The 16664-nt window shown below is 45.5% G+C and overlaps 1 protein-coding gene across 1 annotated transcript; it reads right to left on the minus strand.

Annotated features, from left to right (window-relative positions):
- Window positions 1–16664, minus strand: psen2 (presenilin 2). The gene is made up of 11 exons (XM_034189269.1): window positions 16590–16664; window positions 14547–14675; window positions 14264–14466; window positions 12855–12996; window positions 12439–12506; window positions 10655–10875; window positions 8245–8343; window positions 7943–8008; window positions 5278–5364; window positions 2064–2179; window positions 1–555 (listed from the first exon to the last, which is right to left on the minus strand). Exons 2-11 carry the CDS (start codon window positions 14658–14660, stop codon window positions 400–402), a joined length of 1272 nt encoding a protein of 423 aa, XP_034045160.1. The 5' UTR covers window positions 14661–14675; window positions 16590–16664; the 3' UTR covers window positions 1–399.

Below are 16664 nucleotides of genomic sequence, written 5' to 3' on the forward strand. Positions count from 1 at the left end.
TCCAGTAAATCCAGTGTTTTAATGAACGCGACAGCAGCGCAATGGAATAAAGTCAGAATTTGACATGTCACTGCGGCTGCCTCAAAGCTCCGCCCACCTGCTCTTCCTGAGGATAAAACCACCTCAAGGAGGCGCCAGTGACTCCAAAAGTATAAAAGTCCCTCGGCCAATCACAGTCTCCTATTGTGTTTGCTCAAATGACTACACTGAGGCTCCGCCCTGTCCGCCAACATGAGAAAAGGATCCTTTCAACAAGAAAACAAAAAACCTGAGTGGATGAGCGCCCCCTGTCTGTGTGGCATGAACATTACATTCCAGTGGTGGGTAAAAACGCAGTGGAAAGTGGCGTTTGTGCGTGACACCAACAGCTGGCGCTCCGGCAGCAGACGGGCTCCAGGCTCATATGTAGAACTGGTGGTCGGCCAGACTGTCCATGAAGGGCTGGACCAGGAAGTCGGTGGAGAAGTAGAAGATGAGGCCGAAGGTGATGGAGATGGGCAGCGCCGGCAGAGCTTTCTTAAAAATGGCGAGCAGCAGCAGCGTCAGACAGAGTCCCTGTGAGTGCCAAGAAAACACACATGCCACAGTCATCCAGGGGTTCCAAAATATCACTTTAACCCTTCAGGAATTAGACACATTCTCTCCATCTTAAAAGCCGAGAAGTATTTGGACGAGTTAAATGTGACAATTATTTTTTTACTTAGTGGTGCAGCTCAGGTAAAGTGTCCGTAACAACGGTGCATTTTGTGATTAAAAAACACCAAATTTGGCGCAGTTATAGTCAAAGTTATTTACAAATAAAATTGGATAATGAGTCATTGTGAATTTTGATCGTTACTATGGAAACACTTTTACAAAATGAATCCTGAAAAGTGCTCCAGTCACGTTGAAAACTACACCACATTATGTGTCTGATCATAACGATTCCTAAAAGGTGTAGTTTGGACGATCTGTGACTGAATGTTCTGGAGTTATGGGGAAAACAGTTAAAGTTAAAGTTGCTCCAGTTTTAGTAAAAAGTGATGCAAATTATTGGTTGAGTTATTCAGGTTTTAGAAAGGACTAGTTTGCACCATCTGTTGTGCTCGTTATCACGTTACAGGGTAACATACGTCACATGTCACAGAAACCAATGGACGTCGACCTTATTCGACCTTTACTTTGGAGACCAAACATTCAACACAGTCAGAACTATTCCACTTATTAATCCTATTAGCTCAACCAATAATTTGCATAATTTTTTTTACTGAAATTGAAGCAACTTTTAACTTTTGACCCCTGTACAAACTAAAACTGACCTTTATCACCATTCTTGCTGTTTTTACCCCAAAACTCCAGAACATTCAGTCACAGATACTCCAAACTATACCTTTTTGGAATCTTTGTGATCAGACGAGTAATGTGGTGTAGTTTTATATATTCATTTCATCAAATAGTTTCTATGGTAATCACGATGAAAATTCACAATGACTCAATATCAAGCTTTATTTTAAAGATCTTTGACTACATTTGTGCCAAATTTGGTGGTTTTAAATCACAAAAGGTCTTTTTTTTGCTATGCCACCTCACTAACTATAAATCATCACTTTTACAGCAAGTTTTCTTTACACACTTCAGAGGATGGACACATGAACAATTCCACCCATTATTCAGGAACACACACACACACACACACACACACACACACACACACACACACACACACACACACACACAGGTTCTGAGTGAGCTCAGACACACAGACAGCTCTGAAGGACAAACCAGTTTTACAGCTTCAAGGTGGAACAGAGGAAACAATAGATCACATCTAGGCTCCGGTCTCCCATGTGCCTTCTGGCAAAATGCAGCTAAAATGAAGGTTCCGGGTTCAAATCCCACCCCTGCCACATTTCTCCATTTGAAGTGGAGTTGCGCCAGGAAGGGCATCTGGTGTAAAATCTGTGCAAATTCAACATGCAGATCCACCTTGGATTTGCTGTGGCGACCCCGAGTGCAAACAAGGGAGCAGCTGAAGAGACTTACTTACACAGTGTTTAGAAGGAAAACAAGTCAGCAGGACTTACGATGAGGATGGCCACGAAGCAGGCGATGGTGGTGTTCCAGTCTCCACCCGTCGCTGCAGCTTTTCCCACCAGAACGCTGTAAAAAATGAAGTCGCCCAGGCCGAGCTTCACTCCGCCTACAACAAACAAAACCTGTCAGTCACCCCGAGGGGGAGGAGCCTGTGTTGCACATGAACCAGTCTTTGAGTGTTCTCTTAATGGCCCGGTCACACGATATACAGCGATTCCTGAACAAAGGGAAAAAGCAAAAAAGTCACAAATCATCGAGAAAAGGTGGACAAATGACCTTTTGACTTTTCCATCACTGAATAACCTGCGAATCAAGAGTGCAAAAGGAACAAAAGAGGAACAAAACGAAACCGAAGCTAACGTTTATCTGGACGCTTTAAAAGAAATGCGCCTGGAGCCACTGCTGGAGCAGTGTGTGTCTGCATCCTGCTCTGCATTCCAGGACTCAGCGCTGGGACGTAGCTCTGTTGCGCCCGAGTCCTGCAGAAGAACCGCATGATTCGACCCACTGTTGGGATCTGTGCGCACATCAGTGGATCCACCTGCTCTGGTTGCTTGTCCAGAACGACAGAGGGATCATCTCCTTCATCATCAGAATCCTCACTGTCTGGTTCAGACTGATGACACGCTGCACACTCTGTCTTGCTCCAATTAAAAAAAAAAGGAAGCTGAAGCGGTTGCTCAACATTCATAATCGTGTCATTGCCTTTGTAGATTTGCTTGCAGCTGCATATGTTTGCTTTTAATGTATGCGTACTGTCGTGTGTAACTCTTGCCGTTACTCAGCTCTTTTTCAGTTCACTCCTGTCGGCTGTGCAGAACACATCGCTGCGCTTGGACTGTATCATGAGGTTTTTACAGTTGCATCACTGCCACGTATGAAGCCATCGCTGGTAGTTTCCACCTCTGTGGAAGTGCGCTCCATTCTCAAAATGGTTCATGAAAAACCAACAGCACTCATGTTTTCCGACGTGCAGCGGGAAACACTGCTGTCTCATCAAGGCTCGTAACATCAGATCACAAAGTTCAGAGTCTCTTGTGCACTCCCCCCCAAAAAAAGAAAAAAAAGAAAAATATTGCCATTTAAAATCACATACTTAAACGTCAGGCTTCTTGTGTGACTATGAGAGAAAGAGAGAGACAGAGAGAGAATGCACTGTCTGTCTGCTGTTTGTGTTCTCTGGATTTTGAAAGAAATCCATTTTATGAATTGAAAGAATGTAACCATGTTTTCTGAAGTGCATTTTAACGGATGGATCCCTGCAAGCTCATGCACATGCTGTGTGGATCAAACCTGATCACATGCGAATCTGAAAACTTTTTCACACTTGTTGCTCAAAGTCACGTTTCTGTAACCTGCCGCCTGGTTTGCACAAACCGAGGCTCAGTTCACTCAAAGATCACTGCAGACAACATGAAATTTTATTACGTCATGACAGCAACAAGGCTGATTGCACTCCTGCAAAGCCCCCCGCTGTGAACAAATACGCAGCAATCAAGGATCACCTCCTCAAAACTTTTGAACTGTCAGAATGAAAGGGCCAGCAGGCTCTTCTCTGCACGGGCTGGAGGACAGCAAGTCCTTCAGAGTTCATGGACAGAATGCTACAGCTCCTGACAGGACACTGGCCGGACTTTTTGTGCAGCAACTCTCTCCTCTGGTGCGCAGCGCTGGAATAAACACCACGATCACAGACTGCTGTGCGCTGGCGGAGGAAGCCGCCAAATTCTTCCTGGCCAGTCAGCACCACTGCATGACCACAGCAGCACATCACATGCAGCGGCAGAAGCCCCACACCGCACACCAGCACCGCCAAGGAGGAACGGCATCTCTCCTCCACAGCAGCGCTCACAAACCAGCTTTTGTACTGTATGAAAACATTCAGCTGGTGTAATGAAACTAAACGCTAATGCTACAAAAACTAAGCAAATGATGAGAAACCATCAAGAACAGCAGCAAAATGAAATACGGACAAACTGAGGTTTTCAGCAGCATTCGTTCAAATTTTTCAACAGTTTAAAAATCCTGACAAAGCGCCAGCTGCAGGAACAAAGCTGAGCGAAGGTTAAACAATGCCAACAAAATCAACAAAGTCAATGAAAGTCCAGATTTCTTGTTTTGTTTGGGCTTTGTTGTCCTCGTTAAGTGCCGTGTGACTGGGTCATAAGGTTTTGGTTCTGGAGGAAAACGGGCTGAGAGCGGGCGAGTTGCTGAGAACGGGCTGAGAGCGGGCGAGTTGCTGAGAACGGGCTGAGAGCGGGCGAGTTAGTGAGGACGGGCTGAGAGCGGGCGAGTTAGTGAGGACGGGCTGAGAGCGGGTGAGTTGCTGAGAACGGGCTGAGAGCGGGCGAGTTGCTGAGAACGGGCTGAGAGCGGGCGAGTTGCTGAGGACGGGCTGAGAGCGGGCGAGTTGCTGAGGACGGGCTGAGAGCGGGCGAGTTAGTGAAGACGGGCTGAGAGCGGGCGAGTTAGTTAGGACGGGCTGAGAGCGGGCGAGTTGCTGAGAACGGGCTGAGAGCGGGCGAGTTGCTGAGGACGGGCTGAGAGCGGGCGAGTTAGTGAGGACGGGCTGAGAGCGGGCGAGTTGCTGAGAACGGGCTGAGAGCGGGCGAGTTGCTGAGAACGGGCTGAGAGCGGGCGAGTTGCTGAGAACGGGCTGAGAGCGGGCGAGTTGCTGAGAACGGGCTGAGAGCGGGCGAGTTGCTGAGAACGGGCTGAGAGCGGGCGAGTTGCTGAGGACGGGCTGAGAGCGGGCGAGTTGCTGAGGACGGGCTGAGGACGGGCTGAGAGCGGGGCGAGTTAGTGAGGACGGGCTGAGAGCGGGCGAGTTACTGAGGACGGGCTGAGAGCGGGAGAGTTAGTGAGGACGGGCTGAGAGCGGGCGAGTTAGTGAGGACGGGCTGAGAGCGGGCGAGTTGCTGAGAACGGGCGAGTTGCTGAGGACGGGCTGAGGACGGGCTGAGAGCGGGCAAGTTAGTGAAGACGGGCTGCGAGCGGGCGAGTTAGTGAGGACGGGCTGCGAGCGGGCGAGTTGCTGAGAACGGGCTGAGAGCGGTCGAGTTGCTGAGGACGGGCTGAGAGCGGGCGAGTTAGTGAGGACGGGCTGAGAGCGGGTGAGTTAGTGAGGACGGGCTGAGAGCGGGAAACAGACTTTTCCAGTTAAAGATCTTAAAGTGAAGCTTAACGCTCAGCCAGCTGACTCACGGTCCTCCTCAGTCTCTTCTCTGGAAACCAATGCTGGCTGTTGCGTCTCAGGCTCCGCCCTCAGGCTGCTCTGCTCCACCTCCTCATCTGAGGAAAAAAACATCAGGGGCAGTGTTTAAAAAAACAGCACAAAGATCAATGCATCAGTCCAATGATTAAGTCAAAGGAAGGTCAGGGAGCACATGATCACATCATGAGGCCAGCTGGGTCCTGGACAGCAACCACCCAGACAGACAACCAGTCCATAAACGCCTCTCCAAATTAACATCTACCTGCTGCAGCCAGGTGACATGTGGGCGTGTCCTTGGCCTTCTCCAGTCTCTGAGGTCCTCCACACAGACACCTGTGTCCAGAGAGACTCCCCACATGGACTAAATGTGGTGTCTGATGTTCCCTCACAGTGTCAGTGATCCTCCTCATCAGAGTCTCACTAAGTAACTGTTCATTGGACACAAAGTCATTCCAGCAGGACCCAAAGATCCTCCACAGAGACCTGGGACCAAAGACACCCAGTCCTCACCTGAGGACGCTGGTTTGAGTTCAAGTCTGACAACCAGACAGGAAGCACCAGGACCCTGAAGACTTGGTAAATGGTAAATAAATGGACTGCATTTATATAGCACTTTTCCAAGGACACTCAAAGCGCTTTACAATAATGCCTCACATTCACCCCGATGTCATTTGTGTTTATTATTATTATTATTTCCTGAGGCATTCCCTGATGGACCCAACTTGTGTGTGTTACACTAAAATGGACAAACATTACAACTGAAAACTAAATTACGACGAGAGAAAACTTCTACAATAAATTCTACATATCAGTTTAATACAACTCCAATTCCAATGAAGTTGGGACGTTGTGTAAAATGTAAATAAAAACAGAATAAAATGATTTGAAAATCAATGTCCCAACTTCATTGTAATTGGAGTTGTATAATAAGTAAAAGGTCTTATGCCATTTACTCAATTAAGAGACTGAACAAACTTTTAAAACTTTATCTACTTAATAACTTGTGAACCATCTGTCACCATTTATTGATCTCTGCTCCCCTTTCCACTCTTTCTGGACCTTCTTCTACCTCAACCCCTTTCCTGTGAATTCATGTTTCCATCAGATGCAGAAGCACCTGACTCCTCCTCTCTGCTTACTGATCTCTGCAGTATCGGTTTCTTATTGGGACAGTCCTTTGGTCTTCCCCTTTTTCCGAGGTATTGCAGAGCCGCTGTCATTTTCAACACTTTCTGCCTTGCGTTTCATGGAGGATCCTTTCAGACGACCTCTTGGATTTTTGGGCAAACTGGAATCATTTGGTACATTTTCTCCCAAACCATCTCAACTGACAGCAGCCTTCTCAAGTGCACTTTTGCTCAAGGACCCCTTTGGGTCTCCCTCTTCTCTTTTGAGAATGGTCATCATTACTAGAATCTTTCTTGGATCCCGACCCTTTCGGCCTCCCCCGGACTCTGTGTAGCTGTGCAGTTGAGCGCTGAGATGCATGTTTTTTGGGCGTCTGCTTTGCTTCGGCAGATGTGCACATGCACCACTGGAACCATCTGAATGTATCTCTGGAAGGTCGACATCTTTCACAGAATCCTTCAACTTGCTGGAGCCTCTTGGCCTCCTCCTTCCTCGTTTAGTTGCTGTCAGATGTTTCTGCGCTGGATTCTGCCTCGTTAGTTCCAGCCTCACCTTGTTCATTCTCAACCATTTGCATTTTCTCTTCCATTCCTTTCACACAGGACTACTTAAGGAAGATTTGGAGCTGGAAAAACAAACTTCATTTTTCATAAAATTCTTATCCATCAGATAAAAGAGCAAGTGAAAAGCTGCGCTAAATTGTCTTCTTCTTCTCTTAGGTTTATTGTCAGCCAGCATCCAAACTGTTACTTGGACCTTCATTCTGCTACAAAGACATCAGCATCACCAAGCACCTCTGACCTTTGACCTCATGACTCCATAAGACTCTGCCATGTGTCTCTGGATCTCAAAGGTTGAGGACCCAGACACATGAAGGTCCCTGCTGAGATCAGACAATGTCTCCACAAGTTCTGAGTCTGGAACCAGAACCATCACAAACCCAGACGCTCACTCGGCCCCTCAGGTGGACACGTCTGGATGTCTTTAGGTTGGCTGTTCAACTTTGTGGACGTCACCTGATTATAAGAATCCAAAGCAACTGTTTTCATTTAGAGGACTGTGGGGTAAACACTGAGGTCACACAGGGGCTTCACACCAGAGGATCCTCGCTTCAAACCCCCCTTGAGCAACGTCCTTAATCCCTGAGTTCCATGGTGTCCAAAGTGTTCCAGAAGGGGCCCAGAGGGGGCAGGTTTCCTTTGGGGCCACTGACTCCAGCAGGTGGTTTCACTGGTGAACTCGTTCCATCTGCTCAAAGGGACGTCACCTGCCGCAGTCAGTGGCCCCAAAGGAAACCTGCCCCCCGTGTGTAGTGAGCGCCTTTCATGGCAGCACCCTGACATCAGTGTGTGTGTGTGTGTGTGTGTGTGTGACTGGGTGAATGTAAGGCATCATTGTAAAACACTGAGTTCCTGATACAGATGGAAAAGCACTTTATAAATGCAGTCAATTTATAGAAGGAAGGACTCATCATCTTTCAGGGCTCCACCCACTTTTCCATCATTCCGTGCTTGTTACATTTCATACCTGTGTCCCGCTCGGAGACATCCTCATCCGGGGAGGTCACCATCCCGACTGTCCACATCATGGCAGCTACACACACACACACACACACACACACACTTTAATCAAAGACAAACTGTTTCTTTAACATTTCTTCAGATTTCACACTTTCCAAACTGTGCCATTATTTTAATTTTATTATTTGTCAGTTTTTGCAGCATCAGTAAAAATACTGACACAGTTGAAGAGATTTTAATTTTCTTCAAGAACAGTCTAAAATTTTCAGCTGCAGTTTTTTGTTTGTTTTGTCTGTTTGAGTGACTCACAGGAGTAGATGAGGGCGGGGAAGATGGGCTCGTTCCGCTCCTGAGCCGTCTCCACCAGCATCCTCAGAGGACCTTTAGGACTCAGGACGGCCACCAGGTCTGCACACACCAAAAGCAAAGCATGATGGGACCATCGTGATGAGTTGCCCTCCCTCTTCTCCTCCTGTCTGGTGGCTCCATCCTCAGCATCCTTCTCCCTATATACCCCGGGGCCTCCTCTGTCCTCAGTACTGTCCAACACCACCTACTCACTGAGCATCATTCAGTCGTTCCTGTCTTGATCGGAGCTCAGCAGGCTGGACACTCCAGTGTGCCAACAGGCTGACCGGCTACAAACATCTGGGCACCTTCATCAATAACCACCGGCTTCAACTTGACTTGAACACTAGGACGACGAGTCAGTCTGAGGAAACGTGCCAAAAACACTCACAAGCTTGTTTTACAAAGTCTGTCCTGACCTCGTCTGTGATCTGCTGCTGCAGTAACCTGACCGTTAAAAAGAAGAAGCTGTTTTACAGACTGACTGTGGTCAGTGAGACACTGTGAGTGAACGTCAGCACACACATGTACAAGACACCACTCGTCCTCTGTATGCAGAGAAACAGCAGATCTTCACCTGTTCTCTAAGCCTAGTTTCTACTACTCTTTCCCATAACTTCATGCTGTGGCTGATCAATTTTATGCCTCTGGAGTTACTGCAGCTCTGCACATCACCCTTGATCTTAAAAATAGGAACCAGCACACTTCATCTCCACTCCTCAAGCATCCTCTCACTTTCCAAGATTTGGTTAGAAACTCCACTGCCATTTCTCCCAGACATTTCCAGGCCTCCACTGGAATGTCATCTGGACCAATTCCCTTTCCACTTTTCATAGCAGCCCTCACTTCTTCCTTACTAATCTCTTGCATTTCCTGATTTACTCTCTCCACATCATCCAGCATTTTCACTCTCTCATTTTCTTCATTCATCAACTCCTCAAAATATTCCCTCTACCTTCTCAACACACTCTCCTCATTTGTCAGTACTTTACCTTCTGCATCTTTTACCACCCAAACCTGCTGAACATCCTTACCAGCTCTGTCCCTTTGTCTGTCCAATCGGTATAAATCCCTTTCTCCTTCCTTACTATTGAACCTCTTGTACCACCTGCTAAATGTCCTTTAATTTAGCCTACGCTACATCTCCTTGTACTCCTGTCTACTTTCTTCATTTCTCTATCCCAATTCTTTTTCACCAACCTTTCTCCTTATGCTTTCCTTGATCTTTGTTCCACTACGAAGTCTCCTTGTCTTCCTTCTACTGTCCAGATGTCTTACCCAGTACCTTCCTAGCTGTCTCCCTCATCACATCTGCAGGACTTTTCCAGTTGTCCCAAATTTCTTCCCCTCCATCCAGTGCCTCTGAATTACACACAGTTTTCCTCCTTCAGCTTCCACCATCTGATCTTTTGTTGAGCTCTCACTCTTGCCTTCTTCTTCTTCACCTCTAAAGTCATCCTACAAACCACCATCCTATGCTGTCTAGCCCACTGACACAGAGATCAACCAGAGGATCCTCAGTTCAAATCCCCATCACACCAGAAAAAAAAAAAAAAAAAATCACTCAGAGCCCTGGTGCAAGTTCCTCAACCCCCCTGTTGGTCCTGTTGTGTAGTAGCACTCGACATTGGTGTGTGTGTGTGTGTGTGTGTGTGTGTGTGTGTGTGTGAATGTGAAGCATCACTGTAAAACACTATATAAATGTGCTCTGTTTAGGTCACACTGCCACCGCCTCAGTCTCCAATTCCTTTTAGGTTTTATCTCCTACACAGATGTAGTCCACCTCTGTGCTCCTCCTCCTCCTCCTCCTTAAAGTCAGTATTCACGGATTTAAATCAGATAGGAGCTATTTTAAATCATTTTAACAGATTCAAAATCAGCAATAAACTGGTTTAAGTTGATTTAAATCTTGAACAGTTGTTTGGTTAAAATAAGTCATTTTCTCAATCACTAAGGGCCCTTGGGCAAGGTCCTTAATCCCCTATTGCTCCCGGTGTGTAGTGAGCGCCTTGCATGGCAGCACCCTGACATTGGGGTGAATGTGAGGCATTACTGTAAAGCACTTTGAGCGTCTGATGCAGATGGAAAAGCGCTATATAAATGCAGTCCATTTACCATTTAAAAAATTCATCTGATGTTCTACTGAAGTCAAAACAAACAAATAAATAAATAAATGAAACCCAGCCAATCAAAGCGGTGTTAACAAAAAGGCTGAAGTTGGTTCTGAACCCAAAACCAGCAATGTGGAACTGTTTGTTCCTGAACCTGACAAAGACCACAGAGACATCAGCTGTTTTAAAGTTACTGAAGAAAAAACAACTTCAGATCCGTCGCTGCTCAACAGTTTCAACGTGCTGCAGCGCGGCCTCACCGTAAATGGAGATGGCGCCCAGGATGACCCAGGCTGACCACTCTGGCAGGTATTTGATGAAGATGAGGGCCATGAGGGCGCTGATGAGGATCAGGTAGGCCTGCTGGAGCTGCAGGGGGCCTTTCCAGTGGATGCAGATCATCCCCACCACCCCAAAGTTCCAGATGATCACCCCCAGAGTCGGGTAGTCCATCGCCACGTTGTAGGTCTTAAAGACTTCCCTGAGGGGAGACGACATCAGGCGACCTGTCAGCGCACTTCAACACGACTCCGAGAGAATCCAACATCAAATTCAACACTGTTTACCATGGTGATGAAACACAATAACTCCATCAAACACATAAAACATGGGGAGGTGATGGTCTAGTGGTTAAGTGTTGGGCTACAGACCAGAGGATCCTCGGTTCAAATCCCAGCCTGACCGGAAAATCATTAAGGCTCCTTGGGCAAGGTCCTTAACCCCTGAGTTGCTCCTGGTGTGTAGTGAGCGCCTTGTATGGCAGCAGCCTAACATCGGGGTGAATGTGAGGCATTATTGTAAAGCACTTTGAGCGTTTTTGCAGATGGAAAAGCGCTATATAAATGCAGTCCATTTACCATTTATTCACTATCAATCTGGAAACCTTTTGTCCAGTAGGAGGCAGTAAAAACTACAATACAGCCATTTCCAACATCCCAAAAGTCCTTCAAAGGGATGGAATACTGAACACATCTAGCTTTTTAGTCCAGGAACCATCTTAAGTTCCTGCCACACTTTGACAGGGAAAAAGGTTTAAAGTGGTTTTGCGTTGCTAAATGAACACCAAATAGCTTTGGCATCAGAGCCCAACTTTTGGTAGAGGTCAAAATGAGGTCAACTGGGATCAAAATTAAAAAAATGTCCCAATCAAAAGGATACCACAGGTACTCATACAGAATCCAAAAATATACCTTTTGTCCTATGGGCCATTTTTGAGTCTTGATCTGAGTTGATCCCATTTTGAAACCAATTTCAAACTGTTTTCCCCGTGAAAGAGTCACAGGACCTTAAGACTGATCCTCTACTATTGGGTCAGTGGTTAGAGTCCAAGTCTGACAACCAGACAGGAAGACAGGAAGCGCCAGGATCCAAAAGACTTGAACCTTCATTCTCCTGCAAAGGCGTCTCTAGATCTCAGAGGTCAAGGACCCAGAGACATGAAGGTCACTGCTGAGATCAGTGAATGTATCTCAAAGTTTAACACTTTCATCAAATGCAGAGACATGTCTGATGGATGAGTCCAAGAAGTCATTGAAAGCCTGGATCTTAGTCTGGATCCAGGACCATCACAAACCCAGAAAGGTTTATAAAGAGTTGACAGCACTCGGTTTCCCAAGTGCTGTCAACAGAAAATCCACTGATTCCACAAAGATCACAGCATCTTCTCTGAAGTTAAGGTCAAGAAACGTTTCCTCACCAACAAAAGCACCTGAGCCAACACCCAGTCTGAGCAAGAACTGAACAGTGTACAACACAGCCCTGAGGAACACCAGAATTTAATGTGAAAAATCAGAGATCCACTGCAGCTCTGTACAGCACTCACAGTGCAAAGGCTGGACATGGTGTCCAGCAACCTACTGGGGAACCCACAAATCCTCAGGACATCCCAGAGAGCAGCCAATTCAATCCAACTGCTAAACAAAGAGCCAAACCAACCAAATCACAACAAACACGGCTGTGAAGAAGCCCCACGATGATCCAACGTGTTAGAAATGACGTTATTAAGACAAGAGACAAGAAGAGAGACAAAAGAAACTGGACTTACCCCAGATACATGAAGCTGAACCAGAAGAGCAGGATGAGGGAGGACAGGATGAGCCAGCCGTGGATGAACTGCACAGCACACACAAAACGACCGCCATCGTTTTTCAGACCTCGATACTGTCGTGTTTATAAGCTGTTTATTTTTTTTTAATAAGAATGTTGCCAACATGATGCACAGCGCCTCCACTGGACCAACAAAAAACTGAAGACACACACACACGTTTTTCATTTTCTCTCCATGTCACTTACACACACACACACACACACACACACACACACACACACACACACACACACACACACACACACACACACACACACACACACACACATACACCCATTGTGTTTTTAATATGTCAGCCTTCTCTACCCACAAAGAACTCTGCAGTGAGTAAACACTTTGGAGGCGGGGCTAACCTTGTAGCAGCGGTATTTGTAGAGGACCACCAGGATGATGGTCATGAACACGATGACGCTGATCATGATGATGGTGTTGAGGACGGAGTTGAGGAGCCGGCGGCCCACAGACGGCGTGTTCTCCGTGAATGGCGTGTAGATCCTGCAGGGACGACACACGGACACGCAGACTCAGACGTCCACCGAGTCCCACACAGTCACAAGACTCACAAACATCAACCACTTCATCCACACCCGAGGATTTTAGTGAGACAAAGAGCACAAAACTGGATTATGTGTCAGCAGGAACCGACTCCAGAACAGGAAGGACGTCTCTGGTTTTGAGTAAACTCGCCTGGATGAATGAAAACCTTCACAGACAGACGGTGATTATTTTAAACCTTCTCTTAAGAAGTGAAACTTGGTGCCGACTCGGATCCAACAAAAGTCAAATCTATGTTCAGAACGAACTGATGTTCATGAAGCTTTTGTGTTGAACAAATAAAGCTTCATACTTTGAGTGTAATGTCCCACAGACTCGGGCACGTGCTTCTGCATGTTTCAATGACACGTCAGCAGTGGTGGGCACAGTTCCGCTAATCCACTAACTGCTAATTATCAAAGCTAATGTTTTCATTATCAGATTAGCTTTTCAGATAACTTTGAAAACCATTATCGGAACAATTATCTTCCGATAAATTTTGGTCCAATAATTTTTAGGTCGCTAATATGTTTTTGCAGTGACGTGAATAAAGCATTAACAGTTAAAAACCTTTGTTAAGTCTGCTAAAGATTTTAGCACTTACCTGATAAAGGTATTATAGCAGAAAAGCCGCTCTATCCTCTGCAGTCAGAGAAGAGCTGGTCACAAGATAATTGCTCTTGACATCATACTAACTCACCGGCAATATCACTCAAGTCATCCAGAGGCATACAATTTTAACTTATGGTTAAAATTTTAACCAAACTAATTTCAGACACCAGTAGTTAAACCACAGTGTTCAAAATGTATGAAAAACATAGTGGCTTATAGTCCGGAGCACGAGCGTGAAAATCCCCCACTGAGACGTTGACATCACTTTGCTGTAAAGGGGTATCGGGTCACGGAGTATCGGAGAAGTTTTATGATTACCAATACCAGTAAATAAACACAGGATCAGGCCGATACCAGATAGTGGTATCGGGATGGGTGCATCCCTAATAAATACATAAACAAACATTTAGTCAATCAGATCCTAAATGGACTGAATGGACATTTCCATCTGAAGCACTCCTCCTAAATCCACATCTCTCACCTCCAGACTGCCACCACAAAAAAAAAACAACAAAAAAACCCCCCAAAAAACCAACACACTATTTTACTATTAAACTTTAAATAAAATCACTGGCCAGGGATCAGGGTGTGTGTGTGTGTGTGTGTATGGACCTACAGCTGCTGGTTGGTCTTCTCGCTGTAGAAGCTGACAGATTTGATGGTAGCGACCACCACCACCATGCAGAGCGTGACAGGGACAAACAGCATGATGACGTGTTTGGCTCCGTACTTCAGCGTCAGCTCCTCATCATCCGCATCCTGGTCCGAACCACCGCCACCATCCACCACAGCCGGGTCCGTCCTGCAGCTCACCGCCCCCTGGACCGACACAGACAGACAGTCACCCAAACTGTTTATGGACATCACACTGCGTCAAAATGAGTAAAAGCTGAGCCGACCTTCACGCTGTCACGGTGAGCGGTGGGCAGGTACGACGGCGCCACAGGACTCTCTGAGGAAACCAGCGCCGTCCTCTCGTTACACGAGTCCTCATCAGTATCTGACGTGTTCATGTTCCAAAGAGCAGACTGCAAAAAACCCCGAAATAATCACCAGAGAGCATTAATCCCCCACAGCAATACACCTCATCTCTTACAAGATCTAAAAAATAATTAACAATTAAAAACCCTCCTTTTTAAAAAAAAAAAAAAAAGAGAAGCATTTATTTTAAAATGTTGTGGCTCTGCCACTTTAAACAGACACAGTTTCAGAATATGTTCTGTACAAACACTTTTTCTGTGCCTTCAAATGTAACGTAGTCCATCAAAAACAGGATCCGCCTGTTCACAGAGTTACAGTTTTTATAATGTGTCTCTGCTCCATCACAGTTCAAGTGAAACCATCCAGATGTTCTTGTTGTTGAAAAAAAAAACAATCACTTTAACCAGTTTTGCCCCACTGGAAACAACTGTTGTCAAAGTGTATCACTGTCAATTTCTACTCACAATTAAATATCTTAAAGGCACTAATGCAACATTTTCCACTTATAAAAAAATCTGGGCATAAACGGGTTAAACATTCAGGATTCACAGACATCTTCATTCACATGAAATACAACAATGAATATTTTTAAAACAAATCATCACTGTTACAGTCAGAAATGTCTCCAAACTTGGAATATTTCAGATCAAATCAAATCTTGAATCTCCAAAAATCCTTCTCTTCCACTGTGAAGCTGCTCATGAGAGCGCCGCACTGCGCAGTGTCTTCTGTCTGTGGTACTATTTTGTCGATCTTGGATGTAAAGTCTTCATCTGAAGGATCAGAACTGTCTAAACCACAGTGAAGGTGCTCCAGGATCGCCGTCTCAGGGACTTGGGCTCCTGCTGGCAGGTGATAAAACCAAGAAAATCACCAGCCCATCAGGTCTGATGTGGACTGATGACTCATGTCCTTATTCCACGTCTTTTATTCCTTCGACTATTTGCCATCAGCCACAACTCATTCAAAACGATCGTTACATCAGAGATTCACGGGGCGTGGTGTTTTTATTTATAGTTATTATATTTATTGTGACTTGTCCACTTTGTGTGTATGTGTGGGTTTGTTTATGTATGGGTGTTTGTTTGTTTATGTGTGTGTGTTTGCATGTTTGTTTGTGTGCATGTTTGTGTTTATATGTGTGTGTTTGTGTTTATGCGTGTGTTTGTTTGTGTGTGTTTGTATGTTTGATTGTGTGTGTTTGTTTGTGTTTACGTGTGTTTGTTTGTGTGTGTTTCTGTTGACATGTCGGTGATCTGTTTGGTTGGTGTTTGCCTGGATGCATGACCTGTACTTTGGGATTAATAAAGTTATCTCACCTGAACTGTTTCATTGTGCAGCCTCACAAACCAACAAACAAAAACCTGAATAATGAGCAGCTGTGGTTCCTGTAGGTCCAAATGTTGCATTTAGACTCCGTCAGTCCAACGTCTCTTACGGATCACTGAGAAACACTTCAGACTTTCAAAGTAAGTGCTGATCTGGTCTTGACCAGAGTGACTCTCTCACACGGTGTGCCTCAGGGACGGGTTCTCGGACCTCCACCGTTCTCTTTGTTGTTGTTATTATTATTATTATTGTTCACCCCAGACAGACTGACAGTCGATCACACAGACACACACATTTTGTCTTCTTTACATGACTGAAATTCGCCTTTGTCCTCCACTTGTGACGTCACCAATTACGTCAGATTTGAGAGACTTGATTTTCGTGTTTGCACCCAAAACTCGAACAGCAAAGAACATTTACAGAAACAAAAGTAGAAGAAATAAATCTTTTAGGTTGGACTGATTTAAATTTGACTTCACACATCTCCGTTCGTGTCTGCGCGACTTTTTAATGTTTTAAACTTTAAATATTGTTTAAAATCTTCGACACACTTTGAAAATAAATTCAAGTCAAACAGGTTTAAAACGCAGCCTGTAGCTGGACAGAGAGAGACTCAAAAATAACAACTTTACCTTTAATTTAGCAGAAACCCAGCGACGAGCCAGAAAGTAAAAAAAACAAAAAAAACCAACAAACCCGGAAAAGGC

The sequence above is a fragment of the Thalassophryne amazonica genome, chromosome 15 (genome assembly GCF_902500255.1).
Source record: "Thalassophryne amazonica chromosome 15, fThaAma1.1, whole genome shotgun sequence".
Lineage (NCBI taxonomy): Eukaryota > Metazoa > Chordata > Actinopteri > Batrachoidiformes > Batrachoididae > Thalassophryne > Thalassophryne amazonica.

Coding starts and splice junctions, on each gene's coding strand:
- psen2 (XM_034189269.1), bottom strand. CDS start 14,660: ATGAACACGTCAGATACTGATGAGGACTCGTGTAACGAGAGGACGGCG. Junction 5,365..7,942: donor TGTCTCCGAGCGGGACACAG/GTATGAAATGTA, acceptor TTTTTTCCTCAG/ATGAGGAGGTGGAGCAGAGC. Junction 556..2,063: donor GCTTCGTGGCCATCCTCATC/GTAAGTCCTGCT, acceptor TGGCACTCACAG/GGACTCTGTCTGACGCTGCT.